The sequence below is a fragment of the Bos taurus genome, chromosome 3 (genome assembly GCF_002263795.3).
Source record: "Bos taurus isolate L1 Dominette 01449 registration number 42190680 breed Hereford chromosome 3, ARS-UCD2.0, whole genome shotgun sequence".
NCBI classification, from domain to species: domain Eukaryota; kingdom Metazoa; phylum Chordata; class Mammalia; order Artiodactyla; family Bovidae; genus Bos; species Bos taurus.
In genome coordinates this window covers 18,846,167-18,861,547 of record NC_037330.1, presented here as the reverse complement: position 1 = coordinate 18,861,547, position 15,381 = coordinate 18,846,167, and the positions used below count along the sequence as shown (strand labels likewise).

Sequence of the window (15,381 nt, the reverse complement as noted above, 5' to 3'; positions counted from 1 at the left end):
TGCCAAATTCAGACTTAAATTGAAGAAAGTAGGGAAAACCACTAGATCATTCAGGTATGACCTAAATAAAATCCCTTATGATTATACAGTGGAAGTGACAAATAGATTCAAGGGATTAGATCTGATAGACAGAGTGCCTGAAGAACTATGGACAGAGGTTCATGACATTGTACATGAGGCAGTGATCAAGACCATCCCCAAGAAAAAGAAATGCAAAAAGCCAAAATGGTTGTCTGAGGAGGCCTTACAAATAGCTATGAAAAGAAGGGAAGCAAAAGGCAAAGGAGAAAAGGTATACCCTTTTGAAAAGGGTTTACCCATTTGAATGCAGAGTTCCAAAGAATAGCAAGGAGAGATAAGAAAGGCTTCCTCTGTGGTCAATGCAAAGAAATAGAGGAAAACAATAGAATGGGAAAGAGTAGAGATCTATTCAAGAAAATTAGAGATACCAAGGGAACATTTCATGCAAAAACAAGCACAATAAAGGAAATAAATGGTATTGTCCTAACAGAAGCAGAAATATTAAGAAGAGTTGGCAAGGCTGCCATCTATGGGGTCGCACAGAGTCGGACACGACTAAAGCGATGCAGCAGCAGCAGCAGCATACAAAAAAGATCTTCACGACCCAGATAATCACAATAGTGTGATCACTGAACTAGGGCCAGACATCCTGGAATGAAAAAAGTGGGCCTTAGGAAGTATCACTATGAAAAAAGCTAGTGGAGGTGATGGAATTCCAGCTGAGCTTTTTGAAATCCTAAAAGATGATGCTGTGAAAGTGCTGCACTCAATATGCCAGCAAATTTGGAAAACTCAGCAGTGGCCACAGGACTGGAAAAGGTCAGTTTTCATTCTAATCCCAAAGAAAGGCAATGCCAAAGAATGCTCAGACTACTGCACAATTGCACTTATCTCACACGCTAGCAAAGTAATGCTCAAAAGTCTCCAAGCCAGGCTTCAACAGTACATGAACCCTGAACTTCCAGATGTTCAAGCTGGTTTTAGAAAGGCAGAGGAACCAGAGATCAAATTGCCAACATCTGTTGGATCATTGAGAAAGGAAGAGAGTTTCAGAAAAACATCTATTTCTGCTTTCTTGACTATGCCAAAGCCTTTGACTATGTGGATCACAATGAACTGTGGAAAATTCTGAAAGAGATGGGAATACCAGACCCGACCTGCCTCCTGAGAAATCTGTATGCAGGTCAAGAAGCAACAGTTAGAACTGGACATGGAACAATAGACTGGTTCCAAATAGGAAAAGGAGTACATCAAGGCTGTATATTGGCACCCTGTTTATTTAACTTATATGCAGAGTACATCATGAGAAAGACTGGGCTGGATGAAGCACAAGCTGGAATCAAGATTGCCAGGAGAAATATCAATAACCTCAGATATGCAGAGGACACCACACTTATGGCAGAAAGTGAAGAAGAACTAAAGAGTCTCTTAATGAAAGTGAAAGAAAAGAGTGAACAAGTTGGCTTAAAGCTCAACATTCAGAAAACAAAGATTATGGCATCTGGTCCCATCACTTCATAGCAAATAGATGGAGAAACAGTGGAAACAGTGGTAGACTTAATTTTTGGGGGCTCCAAAATCACTGCAGATGGTGATTGCAGCCATGAAATTAAAAGACGCTTACTCCTTGGAAGAAAAGTTATGACCAACCTAGATAGCATTATTAAAAAGCAGAGACATTACTTTGTCAACAAAGGTCTGTCTAGTCAAGGCTATGGGTTTCCCAGTGGTCATGTATGCATATGAGAGATGGACTGTAAAGAAAGCTGAGTGCTGAAGAATTGATGTTTTTGAATTGTGGTGTTGGAGAAGACTCTTGAGAGTCCCTTGGACTGCAAGGAGATCCAACCAGTCCATCCTAAAGGAAATCAGTCCTGAATTGGAAGGACTGATGTTGAAGCTGAAACTCCAGTACCTTGAAGGCAGGAAGAGAAGGAGATGACAGAGGATGAGATGGCTGGATGGCATCACCGACTCAATGGACATAAGTTTGGGTAAACTCCGGGAGTTGGTGATGGACAGGGAGGCCTGGCATGCTGCAGCACACGAGGTCACAAAGAGTTGGACACGACTGAGTGACTGAACTGAACTGAACTGGACTATACAATCCATGATATTCTCCAGGCCAGAGTACTGGAGTGTGTAGATGCTCCCTTCTCCAAGGGATCTTTCCAACCCAGGGATCAAACCCAGGTCTCCCACATTGGAGGCAGATTTTTTACCAAATGAGCCACCGGGGAAGCTCCCAACATGTTCTCTATTACAAAACAACTGACGTTAACTTTTTGCAAGGGAGAAATATCAATAACCTCAGAAATTTACATATAAAGGAAATATCCATCTCTGTATCAGTAAGAGACAGAAAACTCTGTATCACAAGAGACTCTTTTCAAGGGAGAAAGCAACAACTTACATCTTTTCCTGGTAATCTCCCCATACTGCCTCCTATCCCTAACCCTTTTCTTTTGCCTTTAGTTGAAATGGTATTTAACCCAGTGGCTTAGACCATCTAGGGGAGTTACTCACTACTTTCCCCTGGGTATCTCCCAGGTATACATGAGGTATATGTGCTAATAAATTTCCTTTAAAAAAAAAAAAAAGCAATGGGTAGAAAAGGTGGCTGTACATTGTTCCTCCCAATTCCTATATGAGGACTCTCTTTTGTTGTTATTGAAGTGCATCTATTTTTTTCACAGCGTGTATTACCATCTGACTTACTTTGTTTTCATTACTTAGTGGTTTGTCTCTCATTACTCCAGAAGGGCAGAGGTTTTAGGTAAAAAATAGAAACAAAAAACCAAGTACAGCATCTTAAGCAGGTTCCCTGGTGTGTGTTTCCTCCCTCCCTTCTTATTTCTCTTCTTCCTACAAGTATGTATAAGGCACTTACTATGTACCGGGTACTATTCTAAGCACTGGAGATATAGTGGGGAATAAAACACATAAAAATCTCTGCCCTTATGAAGCAAACACTCTAGTGGTGAGAGATAAACCGTTAAAAAAACACAAAGCATTGTCTTATGGAGATAAGTACTATGGAAAAAATAAATAAATATACCTTAAAAATGCATATTATTAAGTGAAAGAAAACAATCTGAAAAGACTACATACTGTATGTATTTTGGAAGAAGCGAAATTATGGAGAGAGTGAAAAGATCAGTGGTCACCAAGGGTTTGGAGGGAGGAGGGAGAGATGAACAGAAGGAACACAGTGAATTATTAAGGCAGTGGAACTATTCAGTATGATACATGTCATTATACATTTGTCCAGCTGCATAAAGTATTACACAAAGAATGAGCCCTGATGTAAACTATGGACTTAAGTTCATGTTACCAATACAGTCTCATCATCATAACAAACATACTTTACTATCATAAGATATTAATAAATGGGAACCTGGCAGAGGGAAGTAAGGGATATTTGAGAACTCTGCACTTTCCACTCTTTTCACTATAGACCTGAAATTACTACTAAAAAAAAAAATCTATTAATTAAAACACACACACACAGGACAAGAAGTGCCATGTGTGTATGTTGGAGGTGGGGTGGTCTGCCATGGGAGTTTAGAGTCTGTGAGATGAGGGGGTGACTTGAGTGTTCTGAGCTTCCTAGGGGGACAGAGCCACATATTGGGATAAATAGTAAATTAAGGTTAGTGATGACAGCCTCAAGACAGAAAGGTGATGAGAATGTGGGAGGGTGGAGGCTTTCTGGGGCCCCTTCCTGCTAATGCTGATGATGATGCCATGGTGGGGGCAGTCTTATTAATGGCAATAGACTTTATGTTCTCCCACAATCTGCAAAATTTATTGCGATTTCTGGCCTATAAAACTGGAGAATATAGCAACCCCCCCTGCACGTTCCTCCTTCCTTTTTCAAGTGATAACTAGTGCTTCAATCTGTTCTTAATTTTATATTTGATATTTAAGTTTTATATTTGATATTTGATATTATGGGACAGTAGCTGTTCCTACCAAGGAAATAGGTCTTGAAGTCTTCACTCTCTTGAGTAGATCTACGTTTATATGAAGGCAAACGTTCCCAGGAGCCGTCTTCACATTTCTTCATAAACTGGTCAAAAAGGAGTTTTAAGTCCTTGCTCCAGCTGGGGTTGGGGAGAGCCCAGTCCTTATGAATGACTTTCTCAGTAGAAAACAACCTCTAAAAGGAGAAAAAGGAGAGTAAAGGAAGGTACATCCTATTTCATAACATATTCTATTTTCTAAGACTATCTTACTGCTTTTCCTCTTCCCTAAAGCTTGTCATTTTGAAGTGGAAACAAATTTCTAGCATCACCTGGTCCTCCCTCCTTAGGAGAGATGGGAGATTGAGAGGATAAATGATTTGCTCAAAGTCATCCAACTAGCTAGTTGCAGAGTTGGTATTAAGCCCAGGTCTGCAGAGCCCGTTCTTTTTCTCAAACCTTAATGAAGCACAAGTGAGCCAGAAACTGGTAATAAAGAAAGATGAAGGTCAGACAACTTTTCTCTACGTAAAAGGTGCTACCAGTGGGAAACACACAGGAAGCCAGAGCACAGGGGAGAGGTATTCATCTCAGATTGCGTAATCAGGGAGGGGGTCCTTTGACTTGAATCTTCACTAGATTCAATTAGACAAGCAGAAATCAGCCAGACAGAAAGAGTATTGTAGGCAAAGGAATATTGTGTGCAAAGGCAAGGAGACATGAAACAGTTTTGAGGGGCCTTACAACAACCATATGAAGTATGTACTAATTATATCCCCATTTTACAGATGATGAAACTAGGAGCTCAGGACTTACCTGGTGTCCAGTGGTTAAGAGTCTGCCTTCTAATGCAGGGGACTTGGGTTTGATCCCTGGTTGGGGAACTAAGAACCCACAGGCTGAGGGGCAACTATGATAGTGGACTGCAATGAGAAGCCCTGCAACAGTGCGCTAGAACTAGGAGAAGCCCTGTGTGCTGCTGAAGACCAGTGCAGTCAACAAACAAGTAAATAACAAATAAAAGAAACAAGACCTCAAGGAAGTTTGGCATTGTTTCAGTACAAGGGGAGGAGCAAGGGCCTGACTGTGGGATGCTTCCACATTAAGTTAACTGGTTTGAATTGCATCTGCAGTGCTCTTGGTGGGATTTTAAACGAGGGAGTGACAAGATCAGATTTGGTCATAATATGAAAGATAGGGAGAGTGATTTCAAAATTGGAATTAGAGGGCCTTGTTCGGAAGCTACTGGAGTAACTCAGCTGAAAAATTATGAGTGCATGAAGCAGAACTGGTGACTATTTGGATAAAGGAGAGTGAGGGAAGAGGAAAAATACCAGAGCTAATCCCAGGTTTCTCAACTATGCAACAAAGTCAGTGAAAGAGCTAAATGTTCTTTCAGAAAGAGAACAGAAAGACAACACAAAGAAAGAGGAAGAGGAGGTTGGAGAAGAAAAGTTCTCCTTTGTGGTGTCACAATAACCACAGCTTCCACCAGTGCCATTTCCCTGTAGCATTCAGCACTGCTACCACACCTGTGCCCACGCAGCAGGTGGAAAGGTGCAGCGGCCCTGGAGGATGAGGGACAAAGTGTCGCCTGCAAAGGAGCTGAACAAAGCAAATGTCCACAGGCACCACAAAGGAAAATCAGTTACTGTGACTTGTGCAGAAGTCCTAGAACATTAAGATTGCAGAAGCTATCACCTCTGTAATATTCTACTTCCAGTCATCCTTACCAAGTCATTCAGATTCAAAGTACCTACAACACTTGGACTACACCCAGCATACAGGGAGGTACACTTACTGTGATGGAATAACCAGCCAAATAGGCTTCTGCTGACCTCAGGGTTGGGTCCTGATCAAATGGTAAGAATTTAGGGAGCCTGTCTTAAGAACTCTATGGAACTAAAAACTTTCTAGCTATAAAAAAGTCTTGACTTCATGAGGGGAAATATGAGTACGACTGAGACTACTCCACTCCCTAGCCCAATACTTGTACCTTTGTTTTTTTTTCTATGGTTTTAGATTGCCTTGTCCCTTCAGATTTTCAGCTCAAAAATTTTGGTAAGTAAAGAAAAGAAAAACAAAAAAAACTTTAACCCATGTATTATCTCTTCATATTAATATAACTAATGGTAAAATTTTGATATATTTCCTCCAAATTTTTGTAACTTTTCTTAGTATACTTGTAATCTCAGTAAGAAATATAATTTTTCCTTTTACCTCATCACTTAAAATTCTTTAGTGTTGACTTTCTCATGTCCTTAATCTGTTATCACCATTTTCAACAGCAGAAAAATAGTCCTTTAAAATGATATACTATATTTTACTCAACCATTTAAATTGTACATGTAAATTGTTTCCAATCTTTTGCTGCTTTAAATGAAAAGGACCATTGGAACATTATGAATATGGTATTTTCTCTACTTTGGATTATTTCCTTAGAATTTAGTTCCAATTGTGTAGTTTTTAAAGTACGTAAATTCTGCAAGTAACATAACAGACACAATTAGTCATAATTAGTGTATATTGACCAATACTTGTCAATTGAGAGATAGTATAGGATGTGTAAGCTTTGGAGTTCTGAATTTGGGTTTACCTCATCTATAGTTTTCCTTCAAAATAAGAAACTCTAGGTTTGATCAGTTCTAGCATCCTTTTACGGACCAGTGCGATAGAGATAATAGAAGACTTCTAGGAATTAGAATGACTTCCTTGATCCTGGGCTCTCCCACCTGACTTTTAAAAATATTTATTTTTAATTGGAGGGTAATTACTTTATAATATTGTGTTGGTTTCTGCCACATATCAACATGAATCAGCCATAGGTATACATCTGTTCCCTCTCTCTTGAACCTCCCTTCCACCTCCCACCCCATCCCATCCCTCTAGGTTGTCACAGAGCATGGATTTGAGCTCCATGAATCTTACAGCAAATTCTCACCATCTATTTTACATATGATAATGTATATGTTGCAATGTTATTCTCAATTCGTCTCATCCTCTCCTTTCTCTACCGTGTTCACAAGTTTGTTCTTTATGTCTGTGTCTCCTTGGGTGCCCTGCAAGTAGGTTCATCAGTACCATCTTTCTAGATTCCATCTATATGTGTTATTACATATTTGTTTTTCTCTTTCTGACTTACTTCACTCTGTAAAACAGGCTCTAGGTTCATCTACCTCATTAGAACTGACTTAAATACATTCCTTTTTATAGCTAAGTAATATTCCATTGTTACATGTACCACAGCTTCTTTATCCATTCATCTGTTGATGGACACCAAGGTTGCTTCCATGTCCTGATATTGTAAATGGTGCTGCAGTGAACATTAGGGTACATGTGTCTTTTTCAGTTATGGTTTCCTTCAGGGTATATGCCTGATTGCTGGGTCATACGGTAGTTTTATTCCTAGTTTTTTTAGGGAACCTCCATACTGTTCTCCATAGTGTCTGTATCAATTCACATTCCATCAACAGTGCAAGAGGGTTCCTTTTCTCTACACCCCCTCTAGCATTCACTGTTTGTAGATTTTTTTGATGGCCATTCCGACCGGTGAAAGGTGACACCTCATTGTAATTTTGATTTGCCTTTCTTTAATAATGAGCAATGTTGAGCATCTTTTCATGTGTTTATTAGCCATCTGTATGTCTTCTTTGGAAAAATATCTCTTCAGGTCTTCTGCCCACTTTTTGATTGGATTGTTTGTTTTTCTGGTATGGAGCTGCAATAGCTGTTGATATATTTTAGAGATTAATCCTTTGTCAGTTGTTTCATTTGCCATTGTTTTCTTCCATTCTGAGGGCTGTCTTTTCACCTTGTTAATAGTTTCCTTCACTGTGCAAAAGCTTTTAAGTTTAAGTAGGTCCTATTTATTTATTTTTGTTTTTATTTCCATTACTCTAGGAGGTGGATCATAGAGGATCTTGCTGTGATTTGTGTCAGAGTGTTCTGCCTATGTTTTCCTCTAAGAGTTTTATAGTTTCTAGTCTTATATATAGGTCTTTAATTCCTTTTGAATTTATTTTTGTGTATGGTGTTAGGAAGTATTTTAATTTCAGTGTTTTACATGTACCTGTCCAGTTTTCCCAGCACCACTTATTGAAGATATTGTCTTTTCTCAATTGTATATTCTTTTTTTTTTGGACTTGATTCTGTTTACTGACTTCTTTTATTTTATTTTATTTTATTTAACTTTACAATATTGTATTGGTTTTGCCATATATCAAAATGAATTGGTCACAGGTACGTATGTGTTCCCCATCCTGAACCCTCCTCCCTCCTCCCTCCCCATACCATCCCTCTGGGTCATCCCAGTGCATCAGCCCCAAGCATCCAGTATCCTGCATCGAACCTGGACTGGGGCATACACACTGAGGAAACCAGAATTGAAAGAGACACGTGTACCCCAATGTTCATCACAGCACTGTTTATAATAGCCAGGATATGGTAGCAATCTAGATGTCCACCAGCAGATGAATGGATAAGAAAGCTGTGGTACATATACACAATGAAGCATTACTCAGCCATTAAAAAGAATACATTTGAATCAGTTCTAATGAGGTGGATGAAACTGGAGCCTATTATACAGAGTGGAGTAAGCCAGAAAGAAAAACACCAATATAGTATACTAATGCATATATATGGAATTTAGAAAGATGGTAACAATAACCCTGTATATGAGACAGCAAAAGAGACACTGATGTATAGAACAGTCTTTTGGACTCTGTGGGAGAGGGCGAGGGTGGGATGATTTGGGAGAATGGCATTGAAATATGTATAATATCAATTGTATATTCTTGCCTCCTTTGTCAAAGATAAGGTGCCTATAGGTGGGTGGATTCATCTCTGGGCTTTCTATCTTGTTCCATTGTTTGTTTTTTGTTTGTTCCATATATTTGTTTTTGTTCCAATGCCATACTGTCCTGATGACTGTAGCTTTGTTGTATAGTTTGAAGTCAGGAAGGTTGACTCCTCCAGTTTCATCCTTCAGTCTCAGGATTACTTTAGCTATTCAGGGTCTTTTGTGTTTCCATACAAATTGTGAAATTATTTGTTCTAGTTCTGTGAAAAATATCATTGGTAGTTTGATAGAATTGCATTGAATTTATAGATTGCTTCAGGTAGCATAGTCATTTTCACAATATTGACTCTTCCAATCCAAGAACATGATATATCTCTCCATCTGTTTGTGTCACCTTTGATTTTTTTTCATCACTGTTTGATAGTTTTCTGCATGCTGGTCTTTTGTCTCTTTAGGTAGACTTTCCTAGGTATTTTATTCTTTTAGTTGCAATGGCGAATAGGATTGTTTCCTTAATTTATCTTTCTGATTTTTCATTGTTAGTGTATAGGAATGCAAGGGAGTTCTGTGTGTTAATTTTACATCCTGCGATATTACTATATTCATTGATTAGCTCTAGTAATTTTCTGGTGGCATCCTTATGGCTTTCTATGTATAGTCTCATTTCATCGGCAAACAGTAAGAGTTTTACTTCTTTTTTTCTAATCTAGATTTCTTTTATTTCTTTTTCTTCTCTGATTGAGAAGCAGCCAGGACTTCCCAAACTACACTGAATAATAGTGGCAAGAGTGGGCACCCTTGTCTTGTTTCTGATTTTAGAGGAAATGTTTTCAGGTTTCACTGTTGAGAATAGTGTTTGCTCTGGGTTTGTTGTATATGGCTTTTATTATGTTGAATATTTTCCTTCCATGCCTACTTTCTGGAGAATAGTTTTTTATGATAAATCGGTGTTCAATTTTATCAAAAGCTTTCTCTGCATCTGTTGAGATGATCATATGGTTTTTATCTTTCAATCTGTTAATATGGTATATCACATTGATTTGTATATACTGAAGAATCCTTGCATCCCTGGAATAAAGCCCACTTGACCATGATGTATGATCTTTTAAATGTATTGTTCAATTCTGTTTAGAATTTTTGTATCAAAGTTCATCGGTGATATTAGCCTGTAATTTTCTTTTTTTGTAGCATCTTTGTCTGATTTTGGTATCAGGGTGATGGTGGCCTCATAGAATGAGTTTAGGAGTTTCTCCTGTCTGATTTTAACTTTGAAGTCTGAGGGGGTTCAGATGAACGTAACAAGCTTTTTTCCCCCCTTTTTTAGGGCCACACTGTATGGCATGTGGGATCTTAGTTCCCCGACCAGGGATGGAACCTACGTCCCCTGCAGTGGAAGTGTGGAATCTTAGCCACTGGACTGCCAGGGAAGTCCTGCAACAAACTTTTTTGAGTCCTACTATATGCTCTGGTTCTGGGCCAGGTACAGGTAACATAAAGAAAGAAGACTTAGATCCGCTCCTCAAGTGCTTGTAGCCTTGAGTGTGAAAAATGCTACAACAGAAGTAGATACAGATGCAGAAGAAGTGACTTTTAGGTAAAACTTCAAAAAGATGAGAACTGATATAGGTGGTTTCTAAAGGATGAAAAGGTCACTAAAGAAACAACAGGCAGGCTGCTCCAAGCAAAGGCAGAGAAATATGGGGAAATGCTAGGATTTCAGTCTTTATGGCTGAAAGGTACAAAGAGAACAGTAGCAAGATGGGGATGGCACAACAGAAGAGGGGTGACACTATAGTGGCTCTTTGGCTTTAACGAAAGCTTAGATTTCATCTTCTAGGTTAATGTTTCAAAAGGTCAATAGGAAAGACGATTTTAGGTACAACAATACAACAATAAGGCGTGTATTTTAAAATTAATATTATAAAAGGACATAAATAGTGCATCACACTGATTTCGTAAGTGTTATTGCCTAGGATGAAGCTATTTAAAGAAAAGAAGTCTGTAAAGAATCATGAAGAATACAAGCCAATTGAGTAGCAAAGTACTTTTTTTCCATTATGGAGTGCCTTAGGGAGTTTTAAGCAAAGCAGTAGCATGAACTGAGGTTTTAGAAAGCTCCCTCTGATGTAAAGGATAAATTGTAAGGTGAGAAGCAATGGTAAGGAAACCAGTTAAAAGACTGTTGCAGAGATTCAGGAGAAATATGGTCAGAAGCTGAACTAGGTAGAAAGGAATGAAAAAGATTTAAGAGATATCTAGGATATTGGGACCAAGGGTTGTAGAGACTGACTGATCATGGGAGAAGAGAAAGTAGAAATCAGTCAGATCAGTTGCTCAGTGGTGTCTTACTCTTTGCGACCCCATGAATCGCAGCACGCCAGGCCTCCCTGTCCATCACCAACTCCCGGAGTTCACTCAAACTCAGGTCCATCGAGTCAGTGATGCCATCCAGCCATCTCATCCTCTGTTGTCCCCTTCTCCTCCTGCCCCCAATCCCTCCCAGCATCAGAGTCTTTTCCAATGAGTCAACTCTTCACATGAGGTGGCCAAAGTATTGGAGTTTCAGCTTTAGCATCATTCCTTCCAAAGAAATCCCAGGGCTGATCTCCTTCACAATGGACTGGTTGGATCTCCTTGCAGTCCAAGGGACTCTCAAGAGTCTTCTCCAACACCACAGTTCAAAAGCATCAATTCTTCGGCGCTCAGCCTTCTTCACAGTCCAACTCTCACATCCATACATGACCACAGGAAAAACCATAGCCTTGACTAGACGAACCTTTGTTGGCAAAGTAATGTCTCTGCTTTTGAATATGCTATCTAGGTTGGTCAGAATTGGATAATTCCTGACTTGTGGTTTGAAGACTGGAGTGGACAGAAGGAAAAGAAAGAGGAGGTTTTTGTTAATGTTTGTGTGAATGTCAGGAGATGGAAAGTAGGAATGGAACCATTAATTTTAGTTTGGGGAATGTTGAGTTTGGGACCACAGATGAACACTATGATATTGTGGGAAATAAAAATAATGAAAGTTTCAGTTCAAGGAGATGAGAACTAAGTGATACTTAGAAGCAAAGGTACCTATAAATTCACAGCACAGACTCTGTGCATGAGGGATAAATGTTAGGGATAATCACTACTTTTTGTTGCCCTGAATAGGGGAAAGGTCTTGCTAGATGTTTGATTATGTGTGTTTCAAGTGGGGCTTAAGTTACAACTTTTTAATGTATCTCCTTTTAAGATTAAGTTACTGGACCAAAAGAGGCATGATTTGTAAAGCCTATAAATACTACTGTTACGAAGCCCATAAATATTGTTAAATATTCCCAACATAGACTACCAGACACCAACATATAAAGAAATGAATCTATCTTTGTTGTGAGATTAGCACAGGACATTTTTCTTTTCCAGTGTGTAAGATGGTGGTATGGTTCAGTCCCTAAGTCACGTCTGACTGTATGACCTCATGGACTGCAGCATGCCAGGCTCCTCTGTCCTCCATATCTCCTGGAGTTTGCTCAAGTTCATGTCCACTGAGTTAGTGATGACACAGGATTAATAACGGATCTGCACTCTTTATTCTTTAAAAGTAAGTTGGCTGGGCTCTGGTTCTAAGGGAAATGCCGTAAAGCCCGTGTTGTTGTCTCTGGAGAGCTTGAGTGGGTGGTTGGGCCATGTCCTACCACATTGGCTTGCTTGCCTGTTGGGGAGCAGGGCATTGCAGCAGCATTCTCTCAGCCTCAGTATTTGGTAAACAGAGGCCCCAGTGAGAAGAAATTTGCCAAATTGGCTGGCTTCATCAGTATCATGAATAACATTCAGAAATAGTGATTTAAATTCACTACCCAACTATAGTTGAATCTACAGTCTACCCAGGGATTTATACCCAGGGTCAACTTGCAATCATGCTGGGAGAAACTGACTGCAGAACCTTGTTGACAAGCTACATAAATACAAAGAAAACATTGTGTGATGTGATTCTTATGGCCCAGGAACGAAAGGTACCTCATCATGTTGTCCTTGGTGCAGCCAGTCATTTTTTTAAACTTTATGCTCACAACTCACATGCTTGAATCACAGACCTTTGAAATAGAACTCAAAGCTGCTGCATCTGACATTATCAAATAACTTGTGGAATTTGCTTATACCATGAGAATTTCTGTGAATAGCAACAATGTTCAGTCTTTGTTAGATGCAGCAAACTAGTACCAGACTGAACCTGTGAAGAAAATCTGATTTCTTTTCTTGGCTGTGCTGGGTCTTTGTTGTTACATGTGGGCTTTCTCTAGTTGCAGCTAGTGGGGGCTACTCTTTAGTTGAGGTAAGCAGGGCTTCTCATTGCGATGGCTTCTCTTGTTGCACAGCATGGGCTCCAGGGTGCTTGGGCTTCAATAGCTGTGGCATGTGGGTTCAGAACTTGTAGCCTGCAGACTCCAGAGCATGGGCTCAATTACCTCATGGCATGTGGAATCATCCCTGAGCAGGGATCAAACCCATGTCCCCTGCATTAGCAGGCAGATTCTTAACCACTGGACCCCAGGGAAGTTTGTGTGTTGATTTTTTGGAAGAACAAGCTGATGCTTCAAACTGTCTCAGTTTAAGTGTGCTAGCAGAGTGTCTAGACTGTCCCGAATTGAAAGAAATAGCAGATGACTTTATTCATCAGCATTTTATTGAACTGTATAAAACTGATGAATGTCTGCAACTTGATGCCAAGCGAGTTACACATCTCCTCAACCAGGACACTCTGACTGTGAGAGCAGAGGATCAGGCTTCCCTGGTGGCTCAAACAGTAAAGAATCCACCTGCAATGCTGGAGGCCTGGGTTTGATCCCTGTGTTGGGAAGATCCCCTGGAGAAGGGCATGGCAACCCACTCCAGTATTCTTGCCTGGAGAATTCCATGGACAGAGGAGCCTGGCGGGTAACAGTCCATGGGGTCACAAATAGTTGGACACAACTGAGTGACTAAGCACACAGCACACAGTCTGGTGGTTAAAATATGGTGAACCTAATCGGCAGCCATTTATGGCTGACATCCTTGTTATGGGCTTCCCTGGTAGCTCAGCTGGTAAAGATCCGCCTGCAATGCAGGAGACCCCAGTTCGATTCCTGGGTCAGGAAGATCTGCTGGAGAAGGGATAGGCTACCCATTCCAGTATTCTGGCCTGGAGATTTCCATGGACTGTACAGTCCATGGGGTTGCAAAGTGTTGGACACGACTGAGTGACTTTCACTTTTTCTTGTCAAAGTCAGGTTTCCACTTATAACAAAGAATTTAAGTAAAACAGTACAAACTGAACCACTTATTCAAGATAATCCTGAATGCCTTAAGATGGTGATAAGTGGAATGAAGTATCATTTCCTGTCTCTAGAAAATTGAGAAGAACTGGCAGAAGGCAAAAGGCCCAGAAGAAGGAAACATGACTATTGAATAGCCCTATTTGGAGGCTCCCAACCACAGTCTTGTAGATATTTTTTAACCCAACGTTGAAAAGAGAAGCATGTTCTGCATAAGCCTGGGAATGAGCCTATAACTTCAAAATACTCTTTTGATGTCTTTGCTCTTATAAATGGCCCATACTTAATGCTCTTCTGTATACCCAACCCCAAATTTTTAGACTTCTAGTGAAAAATTAAGTAATTGGGGAAATAAATATCAATAAAACATCCTCATTTCATCAATTATTACTTATTCCCTACAGCTAATACCATTAGAATTCCATTACAATACTAATTAATATTTCTATTAAAAGTATCAGCCTTGGACTTCCCTGGTGGTACAGTGGATAAGAATCTGCCTGTCAATGCAGGGGACATGGGTTTGATCCCTGGTCCAGAAAGATCCCACATGCTGCGACGCAACTAAGCCAGTGCATCACAACTACTAAGCCCATGCTAGAGCCTGGGAGCCACAACTACTGAGCCTGTGTGCTGCAATGACTGAAGCCTACACACACTAGAGCCTGTGCTTCACAACAAAAGAAGCCACTGCAATGAGAAGCATGTGCTCTGCAATAACTAATATTAAGTTAATTGTCTTTATTATTTTTAATATTAAAATAATTGGGGAAGCTAATTTTATTGTAAATTATTATTAGTTACCTTGAATCTTCCAAAGTGAACATTATTTCATTATTCAATTCAAGTAGACTGCTTAATACTAAGTACTGTATAGCAACTGTTTCAAAATTCTTAACATTTTCAGAGATGTTAAAATGGTTTTAACTATCACAAATGGAATCCATTTGTGCGTGTCCTATAAGGGTCTAAAATGATTATTTTCACCTAACTGATCTCCTTCAGAGAGGGCAATTTAAGCAGTACAATTTAATTTAATTATCTAGAATTAAGTCAGTATCCTTATAAACTATTATTTTTACATATTCCTTAGATATAGCTGGCGAGAGGCAGCAAATATTTGTATTAATTGCTGAGTAGAAAATGATAAGAAAGAAAATCTTATTTTTTCTAGTAGATAAAGAAATCTTGGATTGCTATACTAAAGTGAAATGATATTGTTCTTGTCTTTGTCCTTTCAGGAAGCCTGCTGAGTCTCCTCTCCCCTACCTGCACCTGTTTTTAAAGTTTTCAAGTGCTTAAA

General features: G+C 39.5%; 1 protein-coding gene across 1 annotated transcript in view; it reads right to left on the bottom strand.

Annotated features, from left to right (window-relative positions):
• The window catches only part of THEM4 (thioesterase superfamily member 4), a 49,315-nt gene that overhangs the window by 31,950 nt on the left and 1,984 nt on the right, over positions 1-15,381 (bottom strand). The window contains 1 exon segment of the mRNA NM_001080368.2: positions 3,997-4,183. Coding sequence (NP_001073837.1) covers positions 3,997-4,183 — 187 coding nt within the window.